The sequence below is a fragment of the Mchenga conophoros genome, linkage group LG23 (genome assembly GCF_057382185.1).
Source record: "Mchenga conophoros isolate Kocher_MC1m ecotype Shallow Benthic linkage group LG23, M_conophoros_male_GT1.1, whole genome shotgun sequence".
Classification (NCBI taxonomy): domain Eukaryota; kingdom Metazoa; phylum Chordata; class Actinopteri; order Cichliformes; family Cichlidae; genus Mchenga; species Mchenga conophoros.
This window is the reverse complement of record NC_140547.1, coordinates 15,394,643-15,411,586: the sequence shown is the minus strand read 5'-3', so window position 1 is coordinate 15,411,586 and position 16,944 is coordinate 15,394,643. Positions and strand designations below refer to the sequence as shown.

The 16,944-nt window shown below is 39.7% G+C and overlaps 1 protein-coding gene across 5 annotated transcripts; it reads right to left on the bottom strand.

Annotated features, from left to right (window-relative positions):
• Positions 1-406: 406 nt before the first annotated feature.
• On the bottom strand, positions 407-16,737 carry sec16b (SEC16 homolog B, endoplasmic reticulum export factor). Of its 5 annotated transcripts, XM_085264892.1 has the most exons (26): positions 16,586-16,731; positions 16,176-16,250; positions 15,823-16,101; positions 15,492-15,580; positions 15,292-15,394; positions 13,030-13,232; positions 12,803-12,954; positions 10,900-10,961; positions 10,638-10,776; positions 10,285-10,515; positions 9,755-9,852; positions 7,506-7,587; positions 7,288-7,405; positions 7,099-7,210; positions 6,827-6,932; positions 6,050-6,187; positions 5,841-5,954; positions 4,131-4,206; positions 3,892-4,051; positions 3,616-3,779; positions 3,484-3,512; positions 3,221-3,328; positions 3,038-3,133; positions 2,845-2,959; positions 2,487-2,530; positions 407-2,098 (listed from the first exon to the last, which is right to left on the bottom strand). In XM_085264892.1, exons 3-25 carry the CDS (start codon positions 16,083-16,085, stop codon positions 2,514-2,516), a joined length of 2,775 nt encoding a protein of 924 aa, XP_085121018.1. In that variant the 5' UTR covers positions 16,086-16,101; positions 16,176-16,250; positions 16,586-16,731; the 3' UTR covers positions 407-2,098; positions 2,487-2,513. The 5 variants fall into 5 exon arrangements, with proteins under 5 accessions (XP_085121018.1, XP_085121019.1, XP_085121017.1 ...); XM_085264893.1 differs by lacking the exon at positions 16,176-16,250 and having other exon boundaries at positions 16,586-16,737; XM_085264891.1 differs by having other exon boundaries at positions 16,176-16,733.
• Between the last annotated feature and the right edge of the window lie 207 nt (positions 16,738-16,944).

Sequence of the window (16,944 nt, the reverse complement as noted above, 5' to 3'; positions counted from 1 at the left end):
ACAATTACAATATTTAAGTACTGCTCTTGAGTAGATAAGATTTTGCATCACTGATACTAAAAACATTACTGTGACAACATTAATAGACCAGTGCATTTGTAATCATTCAGGGAAGCTGGATTGCCAGTCAGTTACTGCTTACTCTTTTTGCTGATTTTGACTTTTTGGATGTGAATTTCACGTACTAGTACTTTGTATTCATAGTGCGCTTTATTTATTCAACTACAGCATTTGTCATGCTTACTTTTGTAGTTTAATTTCTATTTTACCAACAGAAATACACATAGTGAGAAAAATTGAGTTTGCCCGGATACAGAGTGTGATATTTTCTAAACACAGTAATAGCATTTATGATATTGTACTAGATGTCAGATTCCTATACGTTAGGTTTAAATGTATTTTAATCATGCATGCTGCCATCTTCTGAGTTTTGCTTCTTTGTAATCATATTGCTACATGTACAAGAAGCGTAGCATGTTTGGAGTTTATCAGTGAGTAAAAGTGAACTAGCATTTTACTGTGAATCCGAATCTCAATAAAGATTTTGTATAAGATGTCTGCCTGTTGAGGTTTTTTTATTTGTTTATTTTCCAATTATCAAAATATGTAACTTTGTTCGAAATATATTAGGTTCTAGTATAGTCTCATCTGGATGCCATTTTAAGCAGTCTTTCATAAATCCACTCTGATAATTTGTATAGTGACACTTTATTGGCAGGACGTATGCCGTAGTTCACATGCTGCTCATCTGCATGTGTGTGTTTGTTTGTGCGTGTGTTGAATTCAAGGCCAGCGTGTGCCACTCATTCTTGGCTACTGCAGACTAATCGTAAAAGGAGACGGCACCTGCCGTGTTGTCACTTGCTCTACATTAATTGAGAGGCTCTGTCGGGAATTGCAGCTATTTCTTGGCAAGATGTAATTATTCAATATGTGACTATTAACATGACTGCAGATACAGCTTTTAATAATACTTTCCTCTGCTGCGAGAATCTGCTGAAAAGCTAGAGAATAAACACATTTCATGTGGTCGTATAGAGGTACAAAAACACAATACATTGAAACTTAAAGTCAAATGACTTAACAACATCCCAGTTACATCCAAACATGTTTACACGGTGACACAGAAATAAAAAAGGTCAATCTAAAATCAATTACAAGAGTATATATTACTGTTTTTTATATACAATTTAAAGAGCAGTGTGTAAAATCAACCTTTTATATGCTGAGCTCCATTTCATTACAAATAAGTCATCAGCACATAAACAGTTTGGTCCTGGAAGCGTCTGCTCTCTGGTGGGTGTAGAGGCTGTAAGAGGGTACTGGGTATTTGGCTGGTAGAGGTCTTCCCTGAGCTATCCTCCCCTCTCTCGCCATGTGGTATCATCAATCTTGGCAGTATGACAACATGAGAAGACACTATTCCAATTTTATTTTCAGCATTTATTTTCTGTCCCGTGTGCAATTTAAAATACAACTGTTGCACTTTTCAGATGACAGAAAATAATCAAGTACTGCCCATGATGTGGTACAGCTCTGCAAAGCTGGGCTACAAATTATGCTTAAAAAGCTTCTGTGACCACAGCATTTATTAGTGTGCGTCTTATTTCTGTTTTAAAACAGTGGTTGGAGCATAGATAATATAACTGCAGTGGTATATGTGTGTATATCTTTAAATATTTTCCATGCTTATATTTAGCTGGATATTTAATTGCAGCATATAGCACAGATGATCGTGGCATAGTGATCACAGTTACACCAACATTTTTTGCCACAGTAGAACTTCAGCCCCAGTGTTGCTGGCGTGATTGCTCTGAGTTAAGCTATCCCTTTCCCAAGATATGTACTGCGTCTGCTGGTAATTTCCCCTAAGTCAGCTTTTAGAACACACCTCAGCTGTTTTTGTCACTGCAATATGAGTTGATATCCAAGTCGATGCAGAGTATTCCTGTAACTAACAAGGAACATCATGGTTTGCAAGCTCTAGGATTTTAAAGGGCATTACTAAAAAAGAACTAGTGAGCGGTATGCATCTTACAGTACACGACATGTGGTGTGACATTGTGATATCCTCACTTTTGGTGCAAGACGCATGACCCTGCAAACAGAACATGTTTAGTTAATGTGAATCCGTAAAGAATTATAAAGAATCAATATGCTTATCTTTAACCTCCTAAGACCCGAACTCTTCCACGACATGCATTTTTAATTTCTCTTTGATATTTGGGCATATTGGGGCCAGATGAATGTAAAAACAAAGAATTACCTGATTTTTTTTTAACCTTATTTTTGTTTTTAAGAAAATTAAGAGCCACATCTGAGGATATTCATTTAAAATTTTGATAGAACAGTAGCAGTATAATGCCCTCGTAAGTGGATATCAGGCCCATGTAGAGCAAAATTGAGTATTTTAGTCTAAATAACCCAAAATGTGATGTCCACATATGTGGACGGCAGGTCCTAGGAGCTTAAGTAACGTCATTTACCTGTGACAGAGGTGAGTCTCACGGTTTCTAACCCAGCTGCTGGCCTATAGTGAAGACATGGGTATTTAAAGAAAATGCTCACATTTGTAGAGTTAAATGGAGGTAAAATGTCCTCAGTAACAGCCAAAACACTTGCAATGTTTTAAGTTTCTGCACTAAAAAAAATCCAAGCGGTGTCCATCATGACTGTAATATATGAAACTGGACACGCTAGCTAAGACACTCATTGACCTCAGAACATACCATAAGAATGTGGAAGCTGACAACATGTTTATGTTGAAATCTATTATTAAAATAGTGATAAGTGACTAACACTGACACAGAGCCAGAATATTATGTAACTGATCACGTGACCCACCTGCTTTCCGTGAGAATGGATTAATCCCAGCAGTGGAAGACTGTGGTGGAAACGTGCCAGGAGGGATACTGGCAGGCGGTGGAGGAGGACAGACGTCAGCAGATGGCGAAAAGTCCTGTAACATACACAGCGATTAGTATCATTAAATGAAAACTGAGATCACATCTGAGCTCATAGTATGCTTGATACTTACTGTGTGAGCTGGGCCTCCCTGCTCTGAAGCCTCTTTTTGGACCACTTTAGGTTTTGACTTGAACCAGCCACTGAACCATCCTTTCTTTGTGTTCTGCTTTTAACACAGAACAAAGTGTGATGCATGTAAACTAATTCTAATGTCACTGAAAGCTGTGTGACATATGATAGGCAGCCCACCCACCTGTTTAGGAGGCTCAGTGGTGTCCTCAGAAGCTTTCAATCCTTGAGGGACAATCTGCTCGACTTGTCCCGGCTGACCGAAGTTCGTCTCAATCATCTGACCGTGCATCTTCAAAGGCAAATAAAGGCAAACATTTTAACTTCTAAGCAGCACTAATCAATGCACAGCACAATACATTTGAATGTAATCTTTAAAATTATGCTTATGCGATAAATAAATCAAAGCGAAAAGTTGCCAGTGGAATATTAAAATGCATTTCTCACCATCCCTGCTCCAGAGGATGCTCCGGCCCCTGTAAAAGCAATAAAAAGAAAATGTCACACTGACTCACCGCGGGCCATAGTAAATACCCGAACAGAGAAGGGAATGATTGCTGTCTAACATTAGAGTCTCACCCTCTGCTATTGCTGGCAGATTATTTGGAGGACAATGTTGTGAGGCACTTTTGACTTCACCACTATCTGTGTTATGATAACTGAAGTTCTGGCTTGGAGCCACTGTGGGCACTGAGGGAGTATAGGCCACTGTTACTGGTGTAGCCGGGCAGTGGGCCTGTGGCCTAGACAAAGAGGCAGAGAGAGATCAGTGACATAATAGACTCTGTCAGGACTCAGTTACACATATCAAGTAAGAGTGTTGTCTGTGTGAAAGAAAAAGTAAATGAGGCACACCAGTCCTGAGCTGCTCCCATGCCCCATGACCTCACTGCCATTTCCTCAGTGTCTCCTCCATCTTCATGCAATATGCTTTCTTGGTCCTCATGTCCTCTATAATAAAGGAGTTCAGGCTCAGGACTCTGAATGCCGTGGCTCAAATCATCTAAATCTGATTCTGCATAGGGGAAAAAAGCATTTTATTAAGGTATACTTCTGCTCTACAGTGTGAAAAAAGCTACACAATGCAAAGTTACCTGAGGGCATTTCATGTGACATAACAGTATTCCCAGGAGCTGGCTGGTATGCTTCAGTAGAGTCGACAGTTCCAGTCTAATAAAGATAACACCATATTAGTTACAGAGTTTAAGTTCCATTACAGCTATGTTAGCAGTGTGAGTTTGTACCGTGTACACTCCACAAATGCTAATATTTCCCAAGTACAACATTTACCATGTGATGAAATTAATTTGACAGTCATTTTGTTATAAAGCCAAAATGACAATAGTTAAAAAGAAGTGAAATATTGGTGGTGCTAGACGAAAGGAGCTAGAGCTGTCTTTGCAAAATTCAGAAGCAACCATTCAATATGTTCATCTTATGTCAAACTTGTCATCATAGGCTACAGTGCCTGGGATCCCTGCATGTCTGTACCAAATTTCATGGTAATCCATCCAATAGCTGCTGAGATATTTTAGTTCGCTCTACAGTAGAGGAGCAACCACCAGATGGGATAACATTACCAACTCTACTGACACAGTAACATGACTAAAAAAGCTTTGCTACACAACTGGCATAACCAATATTCAATACATTTTATAATGATTAATAATTATTATTTTTAGTAGCATAATCAGCCCTGAATGTTTACATAAATATGGAAACTGAAGCAATTTAAGGGACCATTTTTATTCCTTTAAAATCTATTAAAGTAGTTTTTTTTCTTATTAATGAGTAAGTAAAGGGATTTGAAATGTAGAGAAAGATATAATGAAAATATTTAGCGGTCTATCATAAATGGCTGTGAGGCAGGATATGAACCCAATACGCTGGATTCAGGAAATGGAACATGAACTCAAAAAACAGCTCTAATGGTGAAGTCTTCAATTCACAGCTGTAACCAGGAATCAAAAACCTACGAATCTAGGGTAAAATTCAGAACAATGGAGCACATAACCGAGAGTAAAGCAGGAACCGCAGGAACCACAGAAAGCATGGAGCAGAGGAGCACATAACACTGAGAAAGGACACAAAAAAGGGCAAGAGGAGACTTGAGTTATAAATACACACAAGGTACTTAGATAGATGGGAAACACCAGGGAACACAGCTGGAACTAATCAGGGAAATTAGACTCAGGAAAGTAAAACTGAACACTAAACACGTAGGGCAAAGGTTAACAAAATGAACCAGGAAATAACTAAGGGAGGCAGGAATACACAGAGACCCTAACCAAACCTAAACATGAAAAAACTAGATGTGAAATCAGAATTTTGAAATAAAATAAAAAGAAACCAAGAAACACTTTAATTTTAAAAAAAAGGTATCCCAGACCCAGGGACCATGACACAACCATCAGAACAATGATGATTTGCGAGCCTAATTCATGAAACAACTTCCTACTACTTATTTTTATATCACAGGAACGCAACAGTAACTTATGTGTGCAAATAATACCACTGATATCTGAAAAAATATGCCTCACTTACCGTTTTGATTAGGTACCTCGTATCACTCCTGTTCAAGGTGTGATGAGGGAAAAATGTGCACAATAAAATCACAAGTCACTTGTGAGCAGTTGTGATTGCTGACAGTGCTGAACTGATGCTAAGCTAAATTAGAAACCCTCATATATCATACATTTCCTCCACGATTTAATTCTTCCTTGTACAGCAGTGACAACGGAGACATTTCCTCTCACACACAGGTAAACATAGTATGATGTGAAAAGACTGAAGAACCTGATCACCTGTAAACTGTGGTGCCTAGCACGTAGGTGCTTCAGCCAATCAGGTTCTTGCCCGTCTCTATGGAGCCCTGCTTCACTGAACTGACCCTCTGAGTATCTCAGTCTGTCTGACAGCTGCAAGAAAAACATACATACAGTATAACCATTGTGTCGTAATTGAACAGATCACTGATAGTTAGTCAGATGTGTAAGACAACCTGTAGGTTTACCTTGACGACTTCACCAGTCAGCACAAAGAAAGGCTCCTGATGCCTGAGGATCGCCTGTCCGACCACCTCACAATAATCAAAGGCCTGAGATGAAAGCCCACAGTCCAACAGACGATTGGCGTACAGGAACTTATACACCTGACCAAAATACAACAATAACCACAGTCATGCATTTATTGCAGATTTAATGGTAATGATTCCAAATATTTAAGTCTTTGCTAAGGGTTGTTTGATCTAATGCAGTGAGTCTAAAATAGTGTCCAGAGATACAAAAGATGGGCAAAGTTTTGCCGGCAATCTTTATCCTTCAAGATCAGGTCCTCTACCAGAGGTCTAGGACTTGAGGGTCCCAAGCAGTATCTTTGCTGTTCCTAGGACTGCGATCTTCTGGACAGAGATCTTGGAAGTTGTTCCTGGGATTTGCTGGAGCCTCTCAACTAGCTTGGGGGTCACTGCACCAAGTGCTCCAATTACCACTGTTACCTTCACCTTCCAGATGTTCTCAAGGACCATACATTGCAACAAAAAGATATTCTGATTCTGAATGAAATGTTAATGTATTATCTTCCTGTATTGAATCCAAACTAGAAACCTTTTGTTAAACTGTGTAAAAGTGTCTAATAAATTGATGGGGGGAAATGTATTCTATGTGCTAGTGGAGCTGTGTTATAATGGAAAAATGTTAGATGTTAGATGACACAGAGAATATTCGGTGCCTTTAAATTTGATATTTCCATTTGGTACACCATTAACACAAAAAATATAAGTAGCACCCACTTGAAAGGAGGGTATTGAAAAGCTTTTGTTCCCAAGAGTCTGGCAATACTCATATAGTTCAGTGCACTGGATGGCAGTGTTTGTGGCAAAGCACTCAAACAATTTCCTAGAGGAAATAAAAACAGACAAATTCAAAGCAAAGAGCTGACAGAAATTAAGATCAAAATAAGACATGCACGTGTTTCAGCAGAAAATTAAGCTTGTGCTGTCAGTATAACCAGATGAACAGCACTTGGACTGATGAATGGCAGCAAGTCTGAATCACAGCTCACCTGTGGCTGCTGCCTAGAAGTGCCAGTCTCTCAGCCTTCTGTGTAAACACCCCGAAGGGAACACTGGCTGTCAAGTAGCACACATGGGCAGCATGTATGAGGCCTCTGGAGGCTGCACAGAGAAAAGCAACACACATCAGTTTGTATGTGTGTGCATGACAACCTGTCAGTCAGTCGGTGTATCAGTACCGAGTGTATCTCCCATGGTGACGATGGCCTTCTGTTGGATGGCTGGATCTCCTGTCTCATTGGAGAGCATAACAGCCAGATGGGGCCTCCAGTCTCCCCATTTTTCATTTCCACAGCACTGAGCACAGAAAATCACTATTAAACCTTAGTAATAAGATACAGGCTATAGCATAAGCTTGTCTTCATATAAGAGTTTTGTTAGGTTCTGGATATTTTACCGTGGCTGCAGCAGGAATTCTCCCAGAACGCAGCTGGAAGAGAGTCTGGAGGGGATCACTGGGCGTTAGCTGGCCTGTGAACCTGCCAACAGAGCAGCCTGTGTCACTGCACGTCTTAAGCAAGGCTTTACAAAAACAGGAACTATCCCATTTAAAGTGCATCTGTTCTGCTAGTATGCACACAAGTGAAACACCACACTGATAGCTCAGATTCTGCCCCTCTTGTCAATTACAAATCAAAATCAGTCTGCCTATCTGCCAGCCTTCTCCCCAGACATTCCTCTACTGACAACCTGCTGCTGGGCTGCTGAGACATACCACTTAGTCTGTACAAATAGTCTGTAAAAACTAGACTGGGTTACATGATAAATAGCTCACGGGAGTTTAATGAGAATATCTGTATTATAATGATTTCTGTTTATTACTGTTAATGAAAACTAAACAAAAAAGAAAACTAGAAATAAATGATTTTAATTACGAGGCTTTGGTACCGATTTTTAGTGTATGAGGGAAAGCCAACTGTTCTTCTCTAATACGTTTGGTGAACTTTTCAAACGTTTCCACTGACAAACAGCACCTATATTGTCATTAATTAGTTAGTAAATAAAAATGACAGTGAAACTAAAAAAACAACAAAAAAACTAAACATTTTGAAAACAATTAAAACCAACCAGCGCGGTTAGACACACACACTCTGAAACTCTGAAAAATAGCTGACGCTCAAATTAATTGAAACAAAAATATAAAACAAAAAAATTAATGCAATATGGTGCAAAAGCCAAACGGAGTATTTATGGCAAACTGAGTTTGTACAATTATAATGATCTTCAAAGTTAATATCAGGCATGAATATCTTTATTTTTCAAAACAACCTAAACCCCCTTAAGCAGCTTTCTCATAATTTCTTTAGGTAGTCTTCAGGAATACTTCTCCAGGCTTTTTGAGGGACACTCAAAGCTCTTCTTTGGAAGGTTGATGGCTTCTGCTTCATGACAGAACCTCCACTGTGTTTTCAGAATGGTGGTGGATACTCACTACAAGACTTGTTGCCACTGATTGTCAGTCCATGTTTTGATTAATTTAGCATAGTGGAATGGCTCATCCAGTGGGATCAATTCTAGGGAAGCTTCAGTAGATAGATCAAATGAAGTGACAGATGTAATTCTGAGGTACACTTTCAGCTCTTTGCTGGATTTCTCCCCCTATTTCTAAAGGATATTGCTTTCAGATGCTGCTTCATCTGCTGTAGATTTTAGGGCTGCTACACCTTATTTTATCCCCCCTTTGTCAAGTTTCCCGTTTTCATTTTTTAGGATATGTGCCAGGTTTTTGATTAAATGCTCTATAGGAATCACCTTGCTGGGACAAAAATATATTATATGCCTGTGAAACTGTGTTTTCTTCAGTGTCCTTTATAGATTCAACTACATAAATGGGAATAATTTAAACCTTTGCGACAGGCTGCTGGTGACAAAGTGATTAAAGAAATCATTTAAGATTGGTTATTTGCTAAGTTTTCTGCTATGTGTAGACACAAGACTGGTTCATCTCTTGAGTTCGGTGCCTTGTTATGTTTGAATGAGTCATAGGTCAGTGTTAAATGTGTTAAAAAGAAACAATCTCAAAAATGGACAGTTCAGGACCACGACTGGACTGAACTGGACTGAAAATGAGTGAAAAGCAGTCAATGTCCAACGAAAAAACTTTGAAAGACCTTCAGAAAGCCTGGAGAACTATTGCTCAAGACCACTCCAAGTCTAGTTTCCTGTTCTGGAAGCAGAATATGTAACCTCTACTTTTAAAAAGTAACCTTCTCATCACTACTCCTAATCTTAGCTGTCCTTGCGCCTAAAGGCAGGAAAGTCTGGGTACTCACTGTGATTGCTTTCAGCAAAAACAATCAGATCTCATTTTAAAATATTTCTATCTAGCATATCAGATCACTAAGGTACTGTTGGACAAATGAAAAACCTCTTGGGAGTGCTAGAGGAAGTTACTGGAACATCAAAGTTTCTATTTTTCATCCTCTGAGGATTTGAAAGTCCACATTTTGTGGAAATATATCAAATAATTTGAGTCTGGACCAAAATGGACCGACAGGAACATTTCTCACACTTCCTAGTAGTGCTAACGCAAGTGTGAAGGAAGCCATAAATATCTAAGTTTAGCAATTCTTGACAAATTACCACATAGAGCTGTGTGCTGATTTCTCTCAGCTGTCACGTCTCAGAGGCCATGAGTTTTCTCACCTGTTCAGTACAGTCATATAGGACCTGTTGTCCATTTTGCTGGCCAGAAAAAGTGCATGTCCCCACAGGCCGCTGGTCATAGCCGACTCCAGGGCCTCCTGAAAACCACATATGAAAGATAGAGACTGAGCTACAGTACACAGTACAGACTGATTAATATTTGATTATTTTATCCTGACTAAATGTGACTGACTAAATTCTTGCATATATACACATGAATTTAACTTGATTAGTTTCATTTTATGCTAATTTATATATTTACTCCAGAGCATCCCAGAGGAAACATTGTAAATTTGCATTCATTATACAATATCATATTACCTGTTGCTCTAAAGAGGTCTCTATAATGTTTCACGCAAAATCAAACATTAGAGAAAAGTGCAGAGGATTAAAACTAAAATCATGTCTCATGGTCACATTAATTTATCTTGGCTCTGTGCAGTGGGCCTGACGTCTTTTGAAGCCACTAGAGTTAAATGCTAGACTTGTCAGCAGCTGTTAAAAAGCTAATTCAAGGTGAATGTGGAGACCTTCTTTCTTCCAGCCAGCAGTAGTTGAGTGTAGGTCTGCAGGCCCTTCTCAGAGTTCTCTGAGCTAAAGCTGCTCCGGTTTCCTGTGAGCAGGTCGTCTCCTTTGCAAGGTGGTGCTTCAGCAGTTGTATCCTCATTGAAGTCAATAAGCGTGGGGGCATCTGATGGGCAGCTTCCATCTGAATGTGAGTCCTGCATCAGCAACTCTGCGATATCTGACCCGACTATTTGCTGAAATACCAAAATACAGTGACAACTGTATCAAAAATAATCACAATAATTGCCCTGATGTCTCTCTGATGGCAATGTGATCCCTCTACATACTGTGTAATGCCAACACATAATCCACTTACTCCATTCTGTCTGCAGAGCAATATCAGAAGATTCCACAAAAGGGCAGCAGAGCTTTTATCTTGCAGTTTGTTGTCCCTCGTGCAGGCGCCTGCCATCTGGTGGGCAAACTCTATAGCATCCACTTTGTGCAAATCCTCCCTTCAGTAAAATATACATAACATTCAAACATGGAAGTCTCACAAGTCTAATAATAATCCTAGATCTGGCATACAGCTGAATGCAGTTTGTTATTGTCAGAATTACAAAACCAAAGACTATTACCTGGTTAAAGGCCCTGGGAAGCTTCTCATTTCATGCTGCTCCTGTGTCTCACTTAGAATAACCTATGTACATTTAAAGACAAAAATAATGTCTTGAAACCTTACTGGAAACATTACTGCTAATGTTTTATTGTAAGGGCCAATTTACTCTCCTGTAGCTGTAAATTATAAAGGTATTTCTAAAACAAAAATAAAATAAAAGCCCATTTCTGCAAGATTTACTATTTAGTACAGAAAACTGGATAGTATTAACTACTGTAGTTACTAACGTACCTAGTGGTTATATTTAAGATTATAAGGTGTCAGTCTGCTGAACCAGAACCCCAATACAGGAAGTCTGGATCAGCCCTCTGTGTTAAAAAAAAAAAAAAAAAGAAAAAAAGTCCAGCCTCTGACCCCGAGTATTACCCAGCAGGCTAAATTTCATGGGGAAGCGTTTAACTGTTTGTAGACTCATATCCACTGTTTTACTATAACTTTTAGTAAAAATTAAAATTAAAATTAAAAATTAAAAATTAAAAAATTAAAACACTAGAGGTACATTTGAAGAGAAAAATCCTCCATCAAGACTTATTCTCCCATGTGCAGTTTCAAAACATGGATTTATACTGATACTGACAGCAGACAAAACAGAACTAAAACCATGGTGGACAAAATGTGCCACATCGAGTAGAAATATAAAACATATATTTGTAGCTACTGAGTAGTGGAAAACTTAAAACCAATGTGCAGGAAAGACCTCAACAAATCAATATTCACCAATTAATAACCCTAACTACTCTGTGACATAAATATTTTCAAACTCAAAGAGTTTTTAGGTTTCCAAGAAACCATTATACATGCTGTGTTACACGTTTCAGGGGAATACAAAGCAACAACAGAAAAAATAATGTATTCTGTATTAGGGCTGTGCAATATGACCAAAATATCATATCCTTATATTAAGACATCTACCGTCCGATAACGATATAAATCACAAAAATGTAACATTTTCTGTAAATTCTGTGAATCTCGGGCAGCTCGACTTGCGTTAAGTGTTTCCAGCTAGGCGTCGTGTACCTGGAGTTGAGTGTTTTAAGAAACTATACATTTTTAGACATAAGTTGTAACGGCCGCCGTTTTCTTTGTGAGTATTTATTACACGGCGTGCTGCGGGGAAAAGCCTGTTCTAACGTTTGAGTCTAAGGTTTATTTTTTAGCACCTGACGGCTCTTTTTTTGCTTCTCATCCGTAAACACTCTGCATCCTTCACGTGATTCAGTTTATTTTGAAAAGTCTCAACAGGATCTTGAGCTTTATTGTGAAAGGCTTATGTGGACCAAGCGGACACGCGATGGTGTTACCGTCGTTGTTGCTAACGACAAGGCATAAAAACAAACGCTTGTCTGTCTGTAGTGTGGTTATATTAAATGTAAGAGAAAGAGAGAACTTTAAGAAATTAATATAGCCACTACAGTGACCATCAAAACGATGAAAAAAATATTGCCATAAACAGTTTATTTTGCGACACCACGAAACAAACAGTAGCGTAAAATGAAACATAGACATTTTTATATCGTCATCCGATATATATCGGTATATCGAACAGCCCTATTCTGTATGTATTTATTTATTTTATTTGTTATGGACCCATGTGTTTCTTTAATAAAGGGAAATTAAATTAAACAAATGACAATGCATGAAATATTAATGTTAATGGCTTAATTATCACTGACATGAGCAAAATAATTGTGGATTTGCGAAATCCTTTCCAACAGACCCAAATCAATCCTATTAGTCTGACTATAGTATACCTTTAGGACCCTTAAGGTCCATGAGAGTGCTATAATTTTCATCTGGTAAAAGATTAGTAGTATCCTCCATGAAAATCGGTTGCTTTTTTTAAACAACTTGACTGAACCTACCTCCAGACTGTGGATTTCCAGGTGGCTGACATTCTCCTGTGCTGACAAGCCTGTAGTGACCCGAATCAGTTGACCCGCAGGCCCAAAACTGATAACAGCATGAGGGATCGAGTACTTCAGAGGAGCTGACATCTGATGCACATGTGCTTGGTCTGAGAAAATACAAAGCTTTAAAAAAAGAGGCATAAGCAGAGACAATGTGGACGTGAGAGGAACTGCGTGCTCACCTCCATAGGGTTGAGGGGCAGCATCACTGTGTTCGGCTCCATTCATGTACTGACTCAGCTCATAGCTGCTGGAAGATAACCCTGAGTTTTTGGAGCTTTCTAATGTCCCAAGGTAAAAAGAGGAAATCTCTTCATTGTCTCTGGAGGGATTGTCCTCAAAGTCATTGAGGTAATGCTGAGAGCTGTCTCTCACCTGGTTGTACCTGGAAGAAATGCATTTTCATGTGCATTGCTTTCTTCTTCACTGCGAGAACACATAGCAGTTAAGTCTATGCTGTATTCGTGTGACTTTCTTGCTCACAGAATTTGCAGTGATTATTAGACAGACAGTAATGCAGGAAGTATGTTTGTTTTTTAATAAATATTTAGGCATTAATTGTTTATACAGGGAGTGCAGAATTATTAGGCAAGTTGTATTTTTGAGGAATAATTTTATTATTGAACAACAGCCATGTTCTCAATGAACCCAAAAAACTCATTAATATCAAAGCTGAATGTTTTTGGAAGTAGTTTTTAGTTTGTTTTTAGTTTTAGCTATTTTAGGGGGATATCTGTGTGTGCAGGTGACTATTACTGTGCATAATTATTAGGCAACTTAACAAAAAACAAATATATACCCATTTCAATTATTTATTTTTACCAGTGAAACCAATATAACATCTCCACATTCACAAATATACATTTCTGACATTCAAAAACAAAACAAAAACAAATCAGCGACCAATATAGCCACCTTTCTTTGCAAGGACACTCAAAAGCCTGCCATCCATGGATTCTGTCAGTGTTTTGATCTGTTCACCATCAACATTGCGTGCAGCAGCAACCACAGCCTCCCAGACACTGTTCAGAGAGGTGTACTGTTTTCCCTCCTTGTAAATCTGACATTTGATGATGGACCACAGGTTCTCAATGGGGTTCAGATCAGGTGAACAAGGAGGCCATGTCATTAGTTTTTCTTCTTTTATACCCTTTCTTGCCAGCCACGCTGTGGAGTACTTGGACGCGTGTGATGGAGCATTGTCCTGCATGAAAATCATGTTTTTCTTGAAGGATGCAGACTTCTTCCTGTACCACTGCTTGAAGGTGTCTTCCAGAAACTGGCAGTAGGACTGGGAGTTGAGCTTGACTCCATCCTCAACCCGAAAAGGCCCCACAAGCTCATCTTTGATGATACCAGCCCAAACCAGTACTCCACCTCCACCTTGCTGGCGTCTGAGTCGGACTGGAGCTCTCTGCCCTTTACCAATCCAGCCACGGGCCCGTCCATCTGGCCCATCAAGACTCACTCTCATTTCATCAGTCCATAAAACCTTAGAAAAACCAGTCTTGAGATATTTCTTGGCCCAGTCTTGACGTTTCAGCTTGTGTGTCTTGTTCAGTGGTGGTCGTCTTTCAGCCTTTCTTACCTTGGCCATGTCTCTGAGTATTGCACACCTTGTGCTTTTGGGCACTCCAGTGATGTTGCAGCTCTGAAATATGGCCAAACTGGTGGCAAGTGGCATCTTGGCAGCTGCACGCTTGACTTTTCTCAGTTCATGGGCAGTTATTTTGCGCCTTGGTTTTTCCACACGCTTCTTGCGACCCTGTTGACTATTTTGAATGAAACGCTTGATTGTTCGATGATCACGCTTCAGAAGCTTTGCAATTTTGAGACTGCTGCATCCCTCTGCAAGATATCTCACTATTTTTGACTTTTCTGAGCCTGTCAAGTCCTTCTTTTGACCCATTTTGCCAAAGGAAAGGACGTTGCCTAATAATTATGCACACCTGATATAGGGTGTTGATGTCATTAGACCACACCCCTTCTCATTACAGAGATGCACATCACCTAATATGCTTAATTGGTAGTAGGCTTTCGAGCCTATACAGCTTGGAGTAAGACAACATGCATGAAGAGGATGATGTGGACAAAATACTCATTTGCCTAATAATTCTGCACTCCCTGTACTTGCCTGTTTGTTGATTTCTTGTGTACACATTCTCCTCTAGCTTATTTCTACACTCACTCTTGATCAAGAGTGACCATCTATCACCACAACATATTATACTGAAACCCCAACATTATAGGTTTTCTTTTACTTTTTATTGTTTCTTCTTTTTTGTTTTTATTAAACCCTCCATACAAACTTTGTAGTGCTAGAGAACCGTTTAACCTGTCAACATTTCTGGATGTACCTCTCTCTTTTGTGCAGGTATCATTTTCACAGTATCATCAGATAGCAAAGGCACTGGCTTTGATAGAAGTAGAGTGCACTGACCCACCTGTACTCCTGAGCATTCACGCTTCCTAGTTGTTCTTGGTTGTGTGCCCTGTCATGGTACCGATCTGCTCTCCATGGTTCTTGAGGACCCCACTGGCCACCATCTTAAAAAACAGCGTTACACATCATCCCATCTCTCTTATACAGAGAGTAGAAGATGACTTTAAAAAAAAAAAGCTTGGCTGTTTTGTATCACTACACCTTGTCGTCCATGCTGCCCTCTGTAGTCATAACAACCATAGCTGTCTCTGTAGTCCCAGTGGCTGTAAGGTGGATAGTCATAACCATGCCTGAAAATAAAGGAGAATCTTAATGAAGTCATTACATTTCCATCATCTGTGATGCACTGCATATCCCAGCATGCACTGTTAGCAAGGACAGAAAGCTACACTAAGCTCAGTGTTGGAACCAGGCTTCTTTTACCAACTGTTGTGCAACTTTTATCCTACATTGCATTCACAAACACACTAATAATACCCAAATAATAACTCCAGCTTAGTAGCCAGTTGGGGTCACTTGTAACTGTACAAACCTGGACAGAGGTCTTTGGTGCTCAGGTCCATACCCATACTGATACTGCTGACTGTTGTATGGATAAAAGTCAGGTGTAGGCAGAGGGAAATGAACATTGTAACGGGCATCAGGATGGCCCCAGTGCCTGTCCCTCTCTCTGAGGTCCGGAGGTGGATAGAGCTGGTCCCTTTCCTGCTGAGAGTGGCTGGTGTATCCCTCTCTGTCTTTTGTTCTGTGGGAATGACGGCCTGAGTCCGGCCAGTAGTGACCTCTGTGATCCATGATGACCCTTTAACACCTGCGGTAAAAAATGGGAAATGTCTGCAATCATTAATTCGCAGGAAGAAAGTTGCAAACGTTTGTTATACTTACAGCTCACACATCCCAGCCACAGTCAAAGTACATCCACAAATGCCACATCACTCCATGGGAAACTCACAACATGAGCTGATAACAAATCGGTATGATAACAAGAGGATAAAGTTCACAAAATACTGTGACCCATAAAAAATGTCGTCTCGGTGCTCTGGAGGTGAAATCAGAGTAAATCCAAGTGCGAGGAATATATATATTAGCATAGCATAGTTACATATTAAACAGATTAAAAATCACACATGAGCGCACATTCCTTGATCGCCGTTGTGTTTGCATTGTGTATCTCAGTGATCTGAAGGTAAACAGTGGAGCACGCCCTGAAGAGTTTGACAGCTGCTGTTCCAGGGGGCTGTAAAAGAGGAAATCACGCTCATCCTCGGGATAATCACAATAAAAACTAAACTGACCTTCTGGTCTACGTCAGCACAACATGACAAACCGTGCCTTCGACTGTAGGTTGCATGTGCAGAAAAAAGCGCAACTTGCCACGTTGCCGGTAGGCAGGATGCAGATGACGGTCAGCTGGTCTCCGATCAGATTTAGTTTTCGAGACAGCGAAAGCGTCAGAGCCCAACGTTTTTTCACAGTTTAAAAAAAAAGTACACATTACTTACCAGCAGAGGCGCTATATCCCACATTTCCTTTCATTCAAGTCATATATTTACATCTTCCATCACATGGTGCTGCAGATGTGTAGGCTGCACATCCATGACGCGAATCTCGCGCTCTATCACACCCCGTTTGATTGCGATCTGGTGACTGTGGT

Coding starts and splice junctions, on each gene's coding strand:
- sec16b (XM_085264893.1), bottom strand. CDS start 16,085: ATGGATCACAGAGGTCACTACTGGCCGGACTCAGGCCGTCATTCCCAC. Junction 7,211..7,287: donor CACCATGGGAGATACACTCG/GTACTGATACAC, acceptor TTCTCTGTGCAG/CCTCCAGAGGCCTCATACAT. Junction 3,780..3,891: donor ATGGGAGCAGCTCAGGACTG/GTGTGCCTCATT, acceptor CTCTTTGTCTAG/GCCACAGGCCCACTGCCCGG.